Genomic DNA, 18,480 nt, shown 5'->3' on the forward strand with positions numbered 1-18,480 from the left:
ATTATTCTCTCTTTTCCAAAGAAAAATAATTATTTTTATATATATATAACACTTTATTCTCGTTGAAATATCAAAAAATAAATTTTAAAAAGTAAAATAAAGTAAATAGAAAAAAAAATTAATCCATGACCAGGAACGAACCCCTGACCACCGAGTCTACACACTTCTTTACCCATGGCGCTAACAACCACTCCACGATTCACGCGTTGCTTCCACGAATATATAGCTTAAAAAACTTCCTTCCGGTTAATTAACAAAATCTATTTTGGTTCTTTATGTGTGCCCTAAATAGTGTATAAAAATTTCCTTTATAACGTTTGTTTGGTATATAAAACTCTAATTCCTGGCAGAGTTTGAAAATTATAAGTTAATATTAAAGGGTGTTACGTAGTGAGTCGTGTGCGTATCTCCGGAGTCGAAATTTATCCGTTTTTCAGCTATTATTCCCTCTTTCCCAAAGAAAAATAATTACTTTTATATATATAACACTTTATTCTCGATGAAATATCGAAAAATAAATTTTAAAAAGTAAAATAAAGTAAGTAGAAAAAAAAAATTAAAAATTAATCCGTGCCCAGGACCGAACCCCTGATCACCGATTCAACAAACTTCTTTTCCCATGGCGCTAACAACCACACCACGACTCACACGTTGCTTCCACGAATATATAGCTTAAAGAACTTCCTTCGCGTTAATTAACAAAATCTATTTTGGCCCACTATGTGCCCCCTTATTAGTGTATAAAAATTTCCTTTATTACGATTGTTTGGTATATAAAACTCTAATTTCTGGTAGAGTTTGAAATTTATAAGTTAATATTAAAGGGAATTACGTAGTGATTCGTGTGCGTAACTCCGGAGTCTAAATTTATCCGTTTTTCAGCTATTATTCCCACTTTCCCAAAGAAAAATAATTACTTTTATATATATAACACTTTATTCACGTTGAAATTTCGAAAAATAAATTTTAAAAAGTAAAATAAAGTAAATAGAAAAAAAAATTAATCCATGACCAGGAACGATCCCCTGACCACCGAGTCTACACACTTCTTTACCCATGGCGCTAACAACCACTACACGATTCACACGTTGCTTCCACGAATATATAGCTTAAAAAACTTCCTTCCGGTTAATTAACAAAATCTATTTTGGTTCTTTATGTGCGCCCTAAATAGTGTATAAAAATTTCCTTTATAACGATTGTTTGGTATATAAAACTCGAATTCCTGGCAGAGTTTGAAAATTATAAGTTAATATTAAAGGGTGTTACGTAGTGAGTCGTGTGCGTATCTCCGGAGTCGAAATTTATCCGTTTTTCAGCTATTATTCCCTCTTTCCCAAAGAAAAATAATTACTTTTATATATATAACACTTTATTCTCGATGAAATATCGAAAAATAAATTTTAAAAAGTAAAATAAAGTAAGTAGAAAAAAAAATTAAAAATTAATCCGTGACCAGGACCGAACCCCTGATCACCGATTCAACAAACTTCTTTTCCCATGGCGCTAACAACCACACCACGACTCACACGTCGCTTTCATGAATATATAGCTTAAAGAACTTCCTTCGCGTTAATTAACAAAATCTATTTTGGCCCACTATGTGCCCCCTAATTAGTGTATAAAAATTTCCTTTATTACGATTGTTTGGTATATAAAACTCTAATTTCTGGTAGAGTTTGAAATTTATAAGTTAATATTAAAGGGAATTACGTAGTGATTCGTGTGCGTAACTCCGGAGTCTAAATTTATCCGTTTTTCAGCTATTATTCTCTCTTTTCCAAAGAAAAATAATTATTTTTATATATATATAACACTTTATTCACGTTGAAATATCAAAAAATAAATTTTAAAAAGTAAAATAAAGTAAATAGAAAAAAAAATTAATCCATGACCAGGAACGAACCCCTGACCACCGAGTCTACACACTTCTTTACCCATGGCGCTAACAACCACTCCACGATTCACACGTTGCTTCCACGAATATATAGCTTAAAAAACTTCCTTCCGGTTAATTAACAAAATCTATTTTGGTTCTTTATGTGTGCCCTAAATAGTGTATAAAAATTTCCTTTATAACGTTTGTTTGGTATATAAAACTCTAATTCCTGGCAGAGTTTGAAAATTATAAGTTAATATTAAAGGGTGTTACGTAGTGAGTCGTGTGCGTATCTCCGGAGTCGAAATTTATCCGTTTTTCAGCTATTATTCCCTCTTTCCCAAAGAAAAATAATTACTTTTATATATATAACACTTTATTCTCGATGAAATATCGAAAAATAAATTTTAAAAAGTAAAATAAAGTAAGTAGAAAAAAAAAATTAAAAATTAATCCATGCCCAGGACCGAACCCCTGATCACCGATTCAACAAACTTCTTTTCCCATGGCGCTAACAACCACACCACGACTCACACGTTGCTTCCACGAATATATAGCTTAAAGAACTTCCTTCGCGTTAATTAACAAAATCTATTTTGGCCCACTATGTGCCCCCTTATTAGTGTATAAAAATTTCCTTTATTACGATTGTTTGGTATATAAAACTCTAATTTCTGGTAGAGTTTGAAATTTATAAGTTAATATTAAAGGGAATTACGTAGTGATTCGTGTGCGTAACTCCGGAGTCTAAATTTATCCGTTTTTCAGCTACTATTCCCACTTTCCCAAAGAAAAATAATTACTTTTATATATATAACACTTTATTCACGTTGAAATTTCGAAAAATAAATTTTAAAAAGTAAAATAAAGTAAATAGAAAAAAAAATTAAAAATTAATCCGTGACCCGGACCGAACCCCTGATCACCGATTCAACAAAAGTCTTTACCCATGGCGCTAACAACCACACCACGACTCACATGTTGCTGCCACGAATATATAGCTTAAAGAACTTCCTTCCCGTTAATTAACAAAATCTATTTTGGCCCACTAAGTGCCCCCTAATTAGTGTATAAAAATTTCCTTTATTACGATTGTTTGGTATATAAAACTCTAATTTCTTTCCGAGTTTGAAAATTATAAGTTAATATTAAAAAGAGTTACGTAGTGATTCGTGAACGTAACTCCGGAGTCTAAATTTATCCGTTTTTCAGCTATTTTTCCCACTTTCCCAAAGAAAAATAATTACTTTTATATATATAACACTTTATTCTCGTTGAAATATCGAAAAATAAATTTCAAAAAGTAAAATAAAGTAAGTAGAAAAAAAAAATTAAAAATTAATCCGTGACCAGGATCGAACCCCTGATCACCGATTCAACAAACTTCTTTACCCATGGCGCTAACAACCACACCACGACTCACACGTTGCTTCCACGAATATATAGCTTAAAGAACTTCCCTCCCGTTAATTAACAAAATCTATTTTGGCCCATTATGTGCCCCCTAATTAGTGTATAAAAATTTCCTTTATTACGATTGTTTGGTATATAAAACTCTAATTTCTGGCAAAGTTTGAAAATTATAAGTTAATATTAAAGGGTGTTACGTAGTGAGTCGTGTGCGTATCTCCGGAGTCGAAATTTATCCGTTTTTCAGCTATTATTCCCTCTTTCCCAAAGAAAAATAATTACTTTTATATATATAACACTTTATTCACGTTGAAATTTCGAAAAATAAATTTTAAAAAGTAAAATAAAGTAAATAGAAAAAAAAATTAATCCATGACCAGGAACGAACCCCTGACCACCGAGTCTACACACTTCTTTACCCATGGCGCTAACAACCACTCCACGATTCACACGTTGCTTCCACGAATATATAGCTTAAAAAACTTCCTTCCGGTTAATTAACAAAATCTATTTTGGTTCTTTATGTGCGCCCTAAATAGTGTATAAAAATTTCCTTTATATCGATTGTTTGGTATATAAAACTCTAATTCCTGGCAGAGTTTGAAAATTATAAGTTAATATTAAAGGGTGTTACGTAGTGAGTCGTCTGCGTATCTCCGGAGTCGAAATTTATCCGTTTTTCAGCTATTATTCCCTCTTTCTCAAAGAAAAATAATTACTTTTATATATATAACACTTTATTCTCGATGAAATATCGAAAAATAAATTTTAAAAAGTAAAATAAAGTAAGTAGAAAAAAAAATTAAAAATTAATCCGTGACCAGGACCGAACCCCTGATCACCGATTCAACAAACTTCTTTTCCCATATCGCTAACAACCACACCACGACTCACACGTTGTTTCCACGAATATATAGCTTAAAGAACTTCCTTCGCGTTAATTAACAAAATCTATTTTGGCCCACTATGTGCCCCCTAATTAGTGTATAAAAATTTCCTTTATTACGATTGTTTGGTATATAAAACTCTAATTTCTGGTAGAGTTTAAAATTTATAAGTTAATATTAAAGGGAATTTCGTAGTGATTCATGTGCGTAACTCCGGAGTCTAAATTTATCCGTTTTTCAGCTATTATTCCCACTTTCCCAAAGAAAAATAATTACTTTTATATATATAACACTTTATTCACGTTGAAATTTCGAAAAATAAATTTTAAAAAGCAAAATAAAGTAAATAGAAAAAAAAATTAAAAATTAACCCGTGACCAGGATCGAACCCCTGATCACCAATTCAACAAACTTCTTTACCCATGGCGCTAACAACCACACCACGACTCACACGTTGCTTCCACGAATATATAGCTTAAAGAACTTCCTTCCGGTTAATTAACAAAATCTATTTTGGCCCATTATGTGCCCCCTAATTAGTGTATAAAAATTTCCTTTATTACGATTGTTTGGTATATAAAAGTCTAATTTCTGGCAGAGTTTGAAAATTATAAGTTAATATTAAAGGGAGTTACGTAGTGAGTCGTGTGCGCAGCTCCGGAGTCGGAATTTATCCGTTTTTCAGCTATTATTCCCTCTTTTCCAAAGAAAAATAATTACTTTTATATATATAACACTTTATTCTCGTTGAAATAACGAAAAATAAAATTTAAAAAGTAAAATAAAGTAATTAGAAAAAAAAAATTAAAAATTAATCCGTGACCAGGACCGAACCCCTGACCTCCGAGTCAACAAACTTCTTTACCCATAGCGCTAACAACCACACCACGACTTACCCGTTGCTTCCACGAATATATAGCTTAAAGAACTTCCTTCCGGTTAATTAACAAAATCTATTTTGGCCCATTATGTGCCCCCTAATTAGTGTATAAAAATTTCCTTTATAACGATTGTTTGGTATATAAAACTCTAATTTCTGGCAGAGTTTGAAAATTATAAGTTAATATTAAAGGGAGTTACGTAGTGAGTCGTGTGCGTATCTCCGGAGTCGAAATTTATCCGTTTTTCACCTATTATTCCCTCTTTCCCAAAGAAAAATAATTACTTTTATATCTATAACACTTTATTCTCGTTGAAATATCGAAAAATAAATTTCAAAAAGTAAAATAAAGTAAGTAGAAAAAAAAAATTAAAAATTAATCCGTGACCAGGATCGAACCCCTGATCACCGATTCAACAAACTTCTTTACCCATGGCGCTAACAAATACACCACGACTCACACGTTGTTTCCACGAATATATAGCTTAAAGAACTTCCTTCCGGTTAATTAACAAAATCTATTTTGGCCCATTATGTGCCCCCTAATTAGTGTATAAAAATTTCCTTTATTACGATTGTTTGGTATATAAAACTCTAATTTCTGGCAAAGTTTGAAAATTATAAGTTAATATTAAAGGGTGTTACGTAGTGAGTCGTGTGCGTATCTCCGGAGTCGAAATTTATCCGTTTTTCAGCTATTATTCCCTCTTTCCCAAAGAAAAATAATTACTTTTATATATATAACACTTTATTCACGTTGAAATTTCGAAAAATAAATTTTAAAAAGTAAAATAAAGTAAATAGAAAAAAAAATTAATCCATGACCAGGAACGAACCCCTGACCACCGAGTCTACACACTTCTTTACCCATGGCGCTAACAACCACTCCACGATTCACACGTTGCTTCCACGAATATATAGCTTAAAAAACTTCCTTCCGGTTAATTAACAAAATCTATTTTGGTTCTTTATGTGCGCCCTAAATAGTGTATAAAAATTTCCTTTATATCGATTGTTTGGTATATAAAACTCTAATTCCTGGCAGAGTTTGAAAATTATAAGTTAATATTAAAGGGTGTTACGTAGTGAGTCGTGTGCGTATCTCCGGAGTCGAAATTTATCCGTTTTTCAGCTATTATTCCCTCTTTCTCAAAGAAAAATAATTACTTTTATATATATAACACTTTATTCTCGATGAAATATCGAAAAATAAATTTTAAAAAGTAAAATAAAGTAAGTAGAAAAAAAAATTAAAAATTAATCCGTGACCAGGACCGAACCCCTGATCACCGATTCAACAAACTTCTTTTCCCATATCGCTAACAACCACACCACGACTCACACGTTGCTTCCACGAATATATAGCTTAAAGAACTTCCTTCGCGTTAATTAACAAAATCTATTTTGGCCCACTATGTGCCCCCTAATTAGTGTATAAAAATTTCCTTTATTACGATTGTTTGGTATATAAAACTCTAATTTCTGGTAGAGTTTAAAATTTATAAGTTAATATTAAAGGGAATTACGTAGTGATTCATGTGCGTAACTCCGGAGTCTAAATTTATCCGTTTTTCAGCTATTATTCCCACTTTCCCAAAGAAAAATAATTACTTTTATATATATAACACTTTATTCACGTTGAAATTTCGAAAAATAAATTTTAAAAAGTAAAATAAAGTAAATAGAAAAAAAAATTAATCCATGACCAGGAACGATCCCCTGACCACCGAGTCTACACACTTCTTTACCCATGGCGCTAACAACCACTACACGATTCACACGTTGCTTCCACGAATATATAGCTTAAAAAACTTCCTTCCGGTTAATTAACAAAATCTATTTTGGTTCTTTATGTGCGCCCTAAATAGTGTATAAAAATTTCCTTTATAACGATTGTTTGGTATATAAAACTCGAATTCCTGGCAGAGTTTGAAAATTATAAGTTAATATTAAAGGGTGTTACGTAGTGAGTCGTGTGCGTATCTCCGGAGTCGAAATTTATCCGTTTTTCAGCTATTATTCCCTCTTTCCCAAAGAAAAATAATTACTTTTATATATATAACACTTTATTCTCGATGAAATATCGAAAAATAAATTTTAAAAAGTAAAATAAAGTAAGTAGAAAAAAAAATTAAAAATTAATCCGTGACCAGGACCGAACCCCTGATCACCGATTCAACAAACTTCTTTTCCCATGGCGCTAACAACCACACCACGACTCACACGTCGCTTTCATGAATATATAGCTTAAAGAACTTCCTTCGCGTTAATTAACAAAATCTATTTTGGCCCACTATGTGCCCCCTAATTAGTGTATAAAAATTTCCTTTATTACGATTGTTTGGTATATAAAACTCTAATTTCTGGTAGAGTTTGAAATTTATAAGTTAATATTAAAGGGAATTACGTAGTGATTCGTGTGCGTAACTCCGGAGTCTAAATTTATCCGTTTTTCAGCTATTATTCTCTCTTTTCCAAAGAAAAATAATTATTTTTATATATATATAACACTTTATTCACGTTGAAATATCAAAAAATAAATTTTAAAAAGTAAAATAAAGTAAATAGAAAAAAAAATTAATCCATGACCAGGAACGAACCCCTGACCACCGAGTCTACACACTTCTTTACCCATGGCGCTAACAACCACTCCACGATTCACGCGTTGCTTCCACGAATATATAGCTTAAAAAACTTCCTTCCGGTTAATTAACAAAATCTATTTTGGTTCTTTATGTGTGCCCTAAATAGTGTATAAAAATTTCCTTTATAACGTTTGTTTGGTATATAAAACTCTAATTCCTGGCAGAGTTTGAAAATTATAAGTTAATATTAAAGGGTGTTACGTAGTGAGTCGTGTGCGTATCTCCGGAGTCGAAATTTATCCGTTTTTCAGCTATTATTCCCTCTTTCCCAAAGAAAAATAATTACTTTTATATATATAACACTTTATTCTCGATGAAATATCGAAAAATAAATTTTAAAAAGTAAAATAAAGTAAGTAGAAAAAAAAAATTAAAAATTAATCCGTGCCCAGGACCGAACCCCTGATCACCGATTCAACAAACTTCTTTTCCCATGGCGCTAACAACCACACCACGACTCACACGTTGCTTCCACGAATATATAGCTTAAAGAACTTCCTTCGCGTTAATTAACAAAATCTATTTTGGCCCACTATGTGCCCCCTTATTAGTGTATAAAAATTTCCTTTATTACGATTGTTTGGTATATAAAACTCTAATTTCTGGTAGAGTTTGAAATTTATAAGTTAATATTAAAGGGAATTACGTAGTGATTCGTGTGCGTAACTCCGGAGTCTAAATTTATCCGTTTTTCAGCTATTATTCCCACTTTCCCAAAGAAAAATAATTACTTTTATATATATAACACTTTATTCACGTTGAAATTTCGAAAAATAAATTTTAAAAAGTAAAATAAAGTAAATAGAAAAAAAAATTAATCCATGACCAGGAACGATCCCCTGACCACCGAGTCTACACACTTCTTTACCCATGGCGCTAACAACCACTACACGATTCACACGTTGCTTCCACGAATATATAGCTTAAAAAACTTCCTTCCGGTTAATTAACAAAATCTATTTTGGTTCTTTATGTGCGCCCTAAATAGTGTATAAAAATTTCCTTTATAACGATTGTTTGGTATATAAAACTCGAATTCCTGGCAGAGTTTGAAAATTATAAGTTAATATTAAAGGGTGTTACGTAGTGAGTCGTGTGCGTATCTCCGGAGTCGAAATTTATCCGTTTTTCAGCTATTATTCCCTCTTTCCCAAAGAAAAATAATTACTTTTATATATATAACACTTTATTCTCGATGAAATATCGAAAAATAAATTTTAAAAAGTAAAATAAAGTAAGTAGAAAAAAAAATTAAAAATTAATCCGTGACCAGGACCGAACCCCTGATCACCGATTCAACAAACTTCTTTTCCCATGGCGCTAACAACCACACCACGACTCACACGTCGCTTTCATGAATATATAGCTTAAAGAACTTCCTTCGCGTTAATTAACAAAATCTATTTTGGCCCACTATGTGCCCCCTAATTAGTGTATAAAAATTTCCTTTATTACGATTGTTTGGTATATAAAACTCTAATTTCTGGTAGAGTTTGAAATTTATAAGTTAATATTAAAGGGAATTACGTAGTGATTCGTGTGCGTAACTCCGGAGTCTAAATTTATCCGTTTTTCAGCTATTATTCTCTCTTTTCCAAAGAAAAATAATTATTTTTATATATATATAACACTTTATTCACGTTGAAATATCAAAAAATAAATTTTAAAAAGTAAAATAAAGTAAATAGAAAAAAAAATTAATCCATGACCAGGAACGAACCCCTGACCACCGAGTCTACACACTTCTTTACCCATGGCGCTAACAACCACTCCACGATTCACACGTTGCTTCCTCGAATATATAGCTTAAAAAACTTCCTTCCGGTTAATTAACAAAATCTATTTTGGTTCTTTATGTGTGCCCTAAATAGTGTATAAAAATTTCCTTTATAACGTTTGTTTGGTATATAAAACTCTAATTCCTGGCAGAGTTTGAAAATTATAAGTTAATATTAAAGGGTGTTACGTAGTGAGTCGTGTGCGTATCTCCGGAGTCGAAATTTATCCGTTTTTCAGCTATTATTCCCTCTTTCCCAAAGAAAAATAATTACTTTTATATATATAACACTTTATTCTCGATGAAATATCGAAAAATAAATTTTAAAAAGTAAAATAAAGTAAGTAGAAGAAAAAAAATTAAAAATTAATCCATGCCCAGGACCGAACCCCTGATCACCGATTCAACAAACTTCTTTTCCCATGGCGCTAACAACCACACCACGACTCACACGTTGCTTCCACGAATATATAGCTTAAAGAACTTCCTTCGCGTTAATTAACAAAATCTATTTTGGCCCACTATGTGCCCCCTTATTAGTGTATAAAAATTTCCTTTATTACGATTGTTTGGTATATAAAACTCTAATTTCTGGTAGAGTTTGAAATTTATAAGTTAATATTAAAGGGAATTACGTAGTGATTCGTGTGCGTAACTCCGGAGTCTAAATTTATCCGTTTTTCAGCTATTATTCCCACTTTCCCAAAGAAAAATAATTACTTTTATATATATAACACTTTATTCACGTTGAAATTTCGAAAAATAAATTTTAAAAAGTAAAATAAAGTAAATAGAAAAAAAAATTAATCCATGACCAGGAACGATCCCCTGACCACCGAGTCTACACACTTCTTTACCCATGGCGCTAACAACCACTACACGATTCACACGTTGCTTCCACGAATATATAGCTTAAAAAACTTCCTTCCGGTTAATTAACAAAATCTATTTTGGTTCTTTATGTGCGCCCTAAATAGTGTATAAAAATTTCCTTTATAACGATTGTTTGGTATATAAAACTCGAATTCCTGGCAGAGTTTGAAAATTATAAGTTAATATTAAAGGGTGTTACGTAGTGAGTCGTGTGCGTATCTCCGGAGTCGAAATTTATCCGTTTTTCAGCTATTATTCCCTCTTTCCCAAAGAAAAATAATTACTTTTATATATATAACACTTTATTCTCGATGAAATATCGAAAAATAAATTTTAAAAAGTAAAATAAAGTAAGTAGAAAAAAAAATTAAAAATTAATCCGTGACCAGGACCGAACCCCTGATCACCGATTCAACAAACTTCTTTTCCCATGGCGCTAACAACCACACCACGACTCACACGTCGCTTTCATGAATATATAGCTTAAAGAACTTCCTTCGCGTTAATTAACAAAATCTATTTTGGCCCACTATGTGCCCCCTAATTAGTGTATAAAAATTTCCTTTATTACGATTGTTTGGTATATAAAACTCTAATTTCTGGTAGAGTTTGAAATTTATAAGTTAATATTAAAGGGAATTACGTAGTGATTCGTGTGCGTAACTCCGGAGTCTAAATTTATCCGTTTTTCAGCTATTATTCTCTCTTTTCCAAAGAAAAATAATTATTTTTATATATATATAACACTTTATTCACGTTGAAATATCAAAAAATAAATTTTAAAAAGTAAAATAAAGTAAATAGAAAAAAAAATTAATCCATGACCAGGAACGAACCCCTGACCACCGAGTCTACACACTTCTTTACCCATGGCGCTAACAACCACTCCACGATTCACACGTTGCTTCCTCGAATATATAGCTTAAAAAACTTCCTTCCGGTTAATTAACAAAATCTATTTTGGTTCTTTATGTGTGCCCTAAATAGTGTATAAAAATTTCCTTTATAACGTTTGTTTGGTATATAAAACTCTAATTCCTGGCAGAGTTTGAAAATTATAAGTTAATATTAAAGGGTGTTACGTAGTGAGTCGTGTGCGTATCTCCGGAGTCGAAATTTATCCGTTTTTCAGCTATTATTCCCTCTTTCCCAAAGAAAAATAATTACTTTTATATATATAACACTTTATTCTCGATGAAATATCGAAAAATAAATTTTAAAAAGTAAAATAAAGTAAGTAGAAAAAAAAAATTAAAAATTAATCCATGCCCAGGACCGAACCCCCGATCACCGATTCAACAAACTTCTTTTCCCATGGCGCTAACAACCACACCACGACTCACACGTTGCTTCCACGAATATATAGCTTAAAGAACTTCCTTCGCGTTAATTAACAAAATCTATTTTGGCCCACTATGTGCCCCCTTATTAGTGTATAAAAATTTCCTTTATTACGATTGTTTGGTATATAAAACTCTAATTTCTGGTAGAGTTTGAAATTTATAAGTTAATATTAAAGGGAATTACGTAGTGATTCGTGTGCGTAACTCCGGAGTCTAAATTTATCCGTTTTTCAGCTATTATTCCCACTTTCCCAAAGAAAAATAATTACTTTTATATATATAACACTTTATTCACGTTGAAATTTCGAAAAATAAATTTTAAAAAGTAAAATAAAGTAAATAGAAAAAAAAATTAAAAATTAATCCGTGACCCGGACCGAACCCCTGATCACCGATTCAACAAAAGTCTTTACCCATGGCGCTAACAACCACACCACGACTCACATGTTGCTGCCACGAATATATAGCTTAAAGAACTTCCTTCCCGTTAATTAACAAAATCTATTTTGGCCCACTAAGTGCCCCCTAATTAGTGTATAAAAATTTCCTTTATTACGATTGTTTGGTATATAAAACTCTAATTTCTTTCCGAGTTTGAAAATTATAAGTTAATATTAAAAAGAGTTACGTAGTGATTCGTGAACGTAACTCCGGAGTCGAAATTTATCCGTTTTTCAGCTATTATTCCCTCTTTCCCAAAGAAAAATAATTACTTTTATATCTATATCACTTTATTCTCGTTGAAATATCGAAAAATAAATTTCAAAAAGTAAAATAAAGTAAGTAGAAAAAAAAATTAAAAATTAATCCGTGACCAGGATCGAACCCCTGATCACCGATTCAACAAACTTCTTTACCCATGGCGCTAACAACCACACCACGACTCACACGTTGCTTCCACGAATATATAGCTTAAAGAACTTCCTTCAGGTTAATTAACAAAATCTATTTTGGCCCATTATGTGCCCCTTAATTAGTGTATAAAAATGTCCTTTATTACGATTGTTTGGTATATAAAACTCTAATTTCTGGCAAAGTTTGAAAATCATAAGTTAATATTAAAGGGAGTTACGTAGTGAGTCGTGTGCGCAGCTCCGGAGTCGGAATTTATCCGTTTTACAGCTATTATTCTCTCTTTTCCAAAGAAAAATAATTATTTTTATATATATATATATAACACTTTATTCACGTTGAAATATCAAAAAATAAATTTTAAAAAGTAAAATAAAGTAAATAGAAAAAAAAATTAATCCATGACCAGGAACGAACCCCTGACCACCGAGTCTACACACTTCTTTACCCATGGCGCTAACAACCACTCCACGATTCACACGTTGCTTCCACGAATATATAGCTTAAAAAACTTCCTTCCGGTTAATTAACAAAATCTATTTTGGTTCTTTATGTGCCCCCTAAATAGTGTATAAAAATTCCCTTTGGTACGATTGTTTGGTATATTAAGATTGATTTATAAAACGGAAAAATTCAATCATTAGATCAGAATCTATTCAGGGTGGTCTGGCTTTTATTTTGTACACTATACATCGAGTTCTGTGAACAAAATGTTCTTAAATTCACTCCAAAGATATGATGAAAAAACTGTGGGTCTAGGTTTTGAATCCACCCTGCTGTAGAGCGGGTACCAGCTTGTCAGGGAAATAAAGGCGGTAGATGCACAATGCTGATTTTATTTTCACCACCACTCCTCGTTAGTCATAAATCATGGAGTCTTAATATCGATGACCCTCTAGCTCACAATAGACTGTTGGGCGAATTTTGTCTGCACATAAATATTTTAAATAAAATTCTCTTCTCGCGAATATTTTATTGCTATACCATAATTAGGTTTGCAATAAGGTAAAATGAACGAGAGAAGGCCCCTCATTATAAAGGTTCCGCAACGCATAGGACCCCTAAAGCCAAATTCGAGAAGGAAAAAAAATATGTAACAAAATATTGAAGAGTCAATTGTGATATAACAACTTCAACTGTACTTGCTGGATTGATGTATACAAGATGTAACAACGTGCTTCATGTTTCATGCTAATAATAAATACTAATCCTAAATAATATGACTTTGTTTATCATTTAACTAAAAGGTTATTAAATAGCTACAAAGACACAACATGGTGTCAGAAAAGCATTTTCCTGAGGAAAAAGATGTACCCATGTGTAAATAAGTTAGTAGTGTATGGAACTTTTTGTGTTCACCTGTGCTTATAAGTAATAATTGAAATGGAAACCTTCAAACCACCTGGAGCCATGTCATTTAGTGGCAATTTGAAAGAAAATTGGACAAAATGGAAGCAGAAACTTGATAATTTCCTTGTAGCCTCGGAGAAGGATGAAAAACCAGATGCAGTTAAAATAACGATCTTGTTGAATCTAATCGGTGATGAAGGTGAGAATATCTATAACACCTTTAAGTTAGAAGATAATGAAAAGACATTTATTAGAATTATTATTAAAAAATTTGATGATTATTGTTTTCCACAAAGTAACGAAGTTTTTGAACGGATTAAATTTTTCTCCTGCTCTAAAAAGGATGGTCAAAGCATTGACAACTATGTGACAGAACTAAAAACTCTAGCTGCTTCGTGTAATTTTGGAGACCAGGAAACCAGCTTGATTCGAGATAGAATAGTACTTGGAGTGAAAGACACTGGACTGCAAGAGCGATTACTTAGAGAGCCCAGTCTAACCTTACAGAAGGCTGTTGACAGTGTTCGTGCATGTGAACTCAGCAGAAGACAAGTTGAAACTATTAATGGGTCAACAAATAGCAGTAGTATTGATGTGATTCAAAAGCAAGGGCAAGGTAGCAGTTATGCTCGAAATCCGTATCCTAATGTGGACTGCCAGTCATGTGGTAGAATGCACAAAAGAGGGCAGTGCCCTGCATATAATAAACTATGTAATAAGTGTAAAAAAAAGAATCATTTTGCTGTGATGTGCAAAGGTAAGTTCAACTATAACAAAAATGTGAATGAGGTACAATTAGCCTGTGACTCTAATAGTAGTGACAATAATGATATTTGTCTTTTTGTTGATAGTGTGCTTAATGTTCACTCGGTAAATTGTAATGAATGGCTTAAAACAATATCAATTGAGAGTCAGCAGGTGTCTTTTAAGTTAGATACTGGGGCACAAGTAAATGTTTTGCCTGTGCATATTTTCGAAACATTAAATTTGAAAAAAAAATTTAAGCTCAACTGATGTTGTTTTAGTGTCGTATGGAAATAACAAGTTGGAACCTATTGGTTCCATAGATTTAATGTGCTGCACTGACAAATATTCTGATGTGTTACTTAAATTTATTGTAATTGATGTGAAATCGAAGCCTATCCTAGGTTTACAAGCTTGTGAAGAGCTACAATTGGTCAAATGCATTGATACTCTCTAATCTAAAATAAAAGTAGTTGAAAAATATAAAGTTGTATTTGAGGGATTGGGAAAGTTTCCTGGGGAACCTTGTCACATTGAGGTAAAACCGGATGTTGCTCCTGTAATAAAAGCTCCTAGAAGAGTGCCTCAATCCTTATATAAAGAGTTAAGAAAATACCCTTAATGAATTAGAGAAGTTAGGCATTGTATCTGAAGTTAATCAGCCAACAGATTGGGTTAATAGTATGGTAGTGGTTGAAAAGCCTAATGGGAAACTACGGATATGCCTTGATCCTAGAAATCTTAACAAAGCGATAAAACGTGAGCACCATGCAATACCATCCGCTGATGAAATAATTAACAGATTAGAGGGAAAGCAATGTTATTCGGTATTTACCAGGTAACAAAATGTATGTTGCCGACACTTTGTCTAGAGCTTATGTAAAAGAAAAAGTTTCGGATGATCCTGAAATGTTAAACATGGTGCATTCAATTTCTAAAATCTTACCAATGAGTGAAAGCAGGTTTAAACAATTTCAAAAAGCATCTGAAGATGATAAAGATTTAAAACTTATTGGTGAATACTTTCAAAAGGGCTGGCCCGAAAAGAGAAAGGTACCTAAAAATTTGAAGCAATATTGCAAAGTTAAAAATGACATAATTTGTGCAGAAGGACTTTCATTTCTAAACGATAAAATTATTATTCCGAGTATATTAAGACAGGATATGTTAATGTTAATTCACGAATCTCATTTGGGTATTGCAAAATGTAAAAGTAGAGCTAGGGAATTAATGTACTGGCCAGGTATCAACCAAGATATTGAAACTATGGTTTCCAAATGCACCATATGTGAAAAATTTCAAAAGTCCCAGTGTAAAGGACCGCTCATTCCACATGAGATACCGATTCTCCCCTTTCAAAGAATTGGAATTGACATAATGTACTTTCATAGTACAGATTATTTAGTATTAATTGATTATTATTCAAAGTGGGTTGAGACTATACCTATTCAGAATAAGACTGCTACCGAAATTATACTTAAGTTAGAAGACATTTTTTCCAGATTCGGAATACCGGAAACTATTATTTGTGATAATGTCCCATTTAACAGCCATGAGTTCAAAAGCTTTGGAAAGGGGTGGGACATTGAATTGATATTCACAAGTCCAAATTATTCACAAAGCAATAGGATGGCTGAGAAAGCAGTTGGGATATGTAAGTCTATCTTTAAAAAAGCTTTTGAAGATAATCGTAGACCTTCAGTGGGCTTATTAGAACACCGTAATACACCTATTTCTGGATTAGGCTTATCCCCTGCTCAGCTAATGTTTAACAGGCGGCTGAGAACTAAATTGCCCATTACCAGTAAACTTCTTAATCCTAAACTTTTTAAAGATATTGACATAGAATTGTTAAGGAGGCAACAGAAGCAGAAACACTATTACGATAAATCTAGTAAAATCTTGAAAGAACTTAAACAGGGAGATAAAGTTATTGTTCAAAATGTCAAATCCAAACTATGGGAACCAGCTACTGTAGTGGGTAAAACTAAAAGTCCACGTCAATATGAAGTCAAAACAAACTCTGGAGGAACTTTAATAAGAAATAGGAGATTTCTAAAATTGTCTAAATCATGCAATGAACATTGTGGTAATACTGCCCGTCATTATTATGATGATCTTGATGAGTCTCCAGAAAATAAATGTACGATCGTTACTAATACAGTTTCTAGATCAGAGACTGTGAATGGACCAGGCAGTAGTCGTATAAGACGACGACCTCAATACTTAAATGATTATGTATGTGTTTAATTTACTATGCTTAATGGGATTACTCTTTATGTATTGAATTAATTTGATAAAATTTAAAAAGGGGGGTGTGATATAACAACTACAACTTCAACTGTACTTGCTGGTTTGATGTATACAAGATGTAACAACGTGCTTCATGTTTCATGCTAATAATAAATACTAATCCTAAATAATGTTGACTTTGTTTATCATTTAACTAAAAGGTTATTAAATAGCTACAAAGACACAACATCAATTTTAAACTCCAGATTCAAATTTTATTTATTATTTTAATGAGATTGTTCGAATGAAAAGTTTCTAAAAAAGAACTATTACTTATACTTGTGTCGAGAAACCTTTCAAATAAAGTTTTCGTATTGTGCTTTCGCAGACTTTAAAAAAACAATCCAAAATCATGGTCTTATGCTCGTTTATTTGCTTTCCTTTAAATGAGGCCCTTTGCAAAATATTTTCTTATTATTTATTAATATTTTTGCTGAAAAGGTTAATATTTGCTTTATTTCGTTTCCTTTGAAAAAGGTTTTCGCTTAATATTTCTGCTAATCTAATCATGACAGCAAACAAAAATGCAAAAAATAAGGTTTACAATTTGCTTGTTTTTTAACCTAAATAACAATATTTTTAAAAAAAGATTTAAAAATCATTTAGTTTTCCTTTAAGGAGGAAAGGTTGGAAATTGCAATATTTTTACGTCATTGAAAAAAGGTTTTTACCGCAAACCTTTTCGTAACAATGAAAGTTAAGTTAAAACTCAAGGTTGTCGTAAGGTTACATGCTTTCTGGGTTATTTCTGAACTATTTTCATGTCATTTTGCTATTGATTCACTCCCCTAAATATCTAATCAATTTTACGTGTTCAATTTAAGGTTCAGGAAAATAAAAAATTCCGTTTAATAAAAATAATAAATAAAAAATGAAAAAAAAATCAAATTTTAAGCAATTTTCGCGTAAGTCAAGACATATTGAGAAATTCGCGGATTTTAGGAAAAAAGATGACAATTTCGCGGAAAATCGCGCCGCGACAAACGTGCCGCTCTACACCCATTATTATTTTATCAGTTTTTAGAAACCACACACTTTATTGAACAGTACTCTTACCCATTAGTATTTGGACAGTTCTCGAACCCACTGTCCTATTATCAGTACTCAAACCCGTTATAATTCCTTCATTTCTTGAACCGTTCTTTTTTTTTCGAAACTTGAATTTATAAGTTCATTTTTAGAAACCACATTTTTTTTTTTTTTATCAGTACTTGAACCTGCGATGCTTCTATAGGTATATTTGCACCAACTATATCCGCTTCTATAGGTATATTTGCACCATCTATAGGTATATTGCACCAACTATACTCGATCGTTTTATCCGTGTAAGAACTCAGTATTTTTAAACGGTACCGGCTCTATTTTCAGTCATCGTATCAGTAGACGTATAATTTGAATTTATATAAATTATCAATATTGAAAATATTTAAAAATGCAAACATAATTTGCATTCAATCTTACAAACTAGCAAATTCAAAATATATTTAAAAAAACATTGCTAGTAAGAAGAATGTCATTGCTAGTATATTCAAACATTGCTGGTATATT

The 18,480-nt window shown here is 32.0% G+C and overlaps 1 protein-coding gene across 1 annotated transcript; it reads left to right on the forward strand.

Annotated features, from left to right (window-relative positions):
* The first annotated feature begins 13,929 nt into the window (after positions 1-13,929).
* On the forward strand, positions 13,930-15,097 carry LOC147812532 (uncharacterized). Its single transcript, XM_087162341.1, has 2 exons — positions 13,930-14,653; positions 14,922-15,097. Exons 1-2 carry the CDS (start codon positions 13,930-13,932, stop codon positions 15,095-15,097), a joined length of 900 nt encoding a protein of 299 aa, XP_087018467.1.
* Positions 15,098-18,480: the final 3,383 nt, after the last annotated feature.

This window comes from Parasteatoda tepidariorum, chromosome 4 (assembly GCF_982258835.1).
Source record: "Parasteatoda tepidariorum strain Cologne lab strain chromosome 4, Ptep-v5.0, whole genome shotgun sequence".
NCBI lineage: Eukaryota > Metazoa > Arthropoda > Arachnida > Araneae > Theridiidae > Parasteatoda > Parasteatoda tepidariorum.

Excerpts from the sequence above, each read along its gene's own strand:
- LOC147812532 (XM_087162341.1), top strand. The coding sequence starts at position 13,930 with ATGGAAACCTTCAAACCACCTGGAGCCATGTCATTTAGTGGCAATTTG. Across the intron at positions 14,654-14,921 it reads TTTTGCTGTGATGTGCAAAG|TGTCGTATGGAAATAACAAG; the intron begins GTAAGTTCAACT and ends ATGTTGTTTTAG.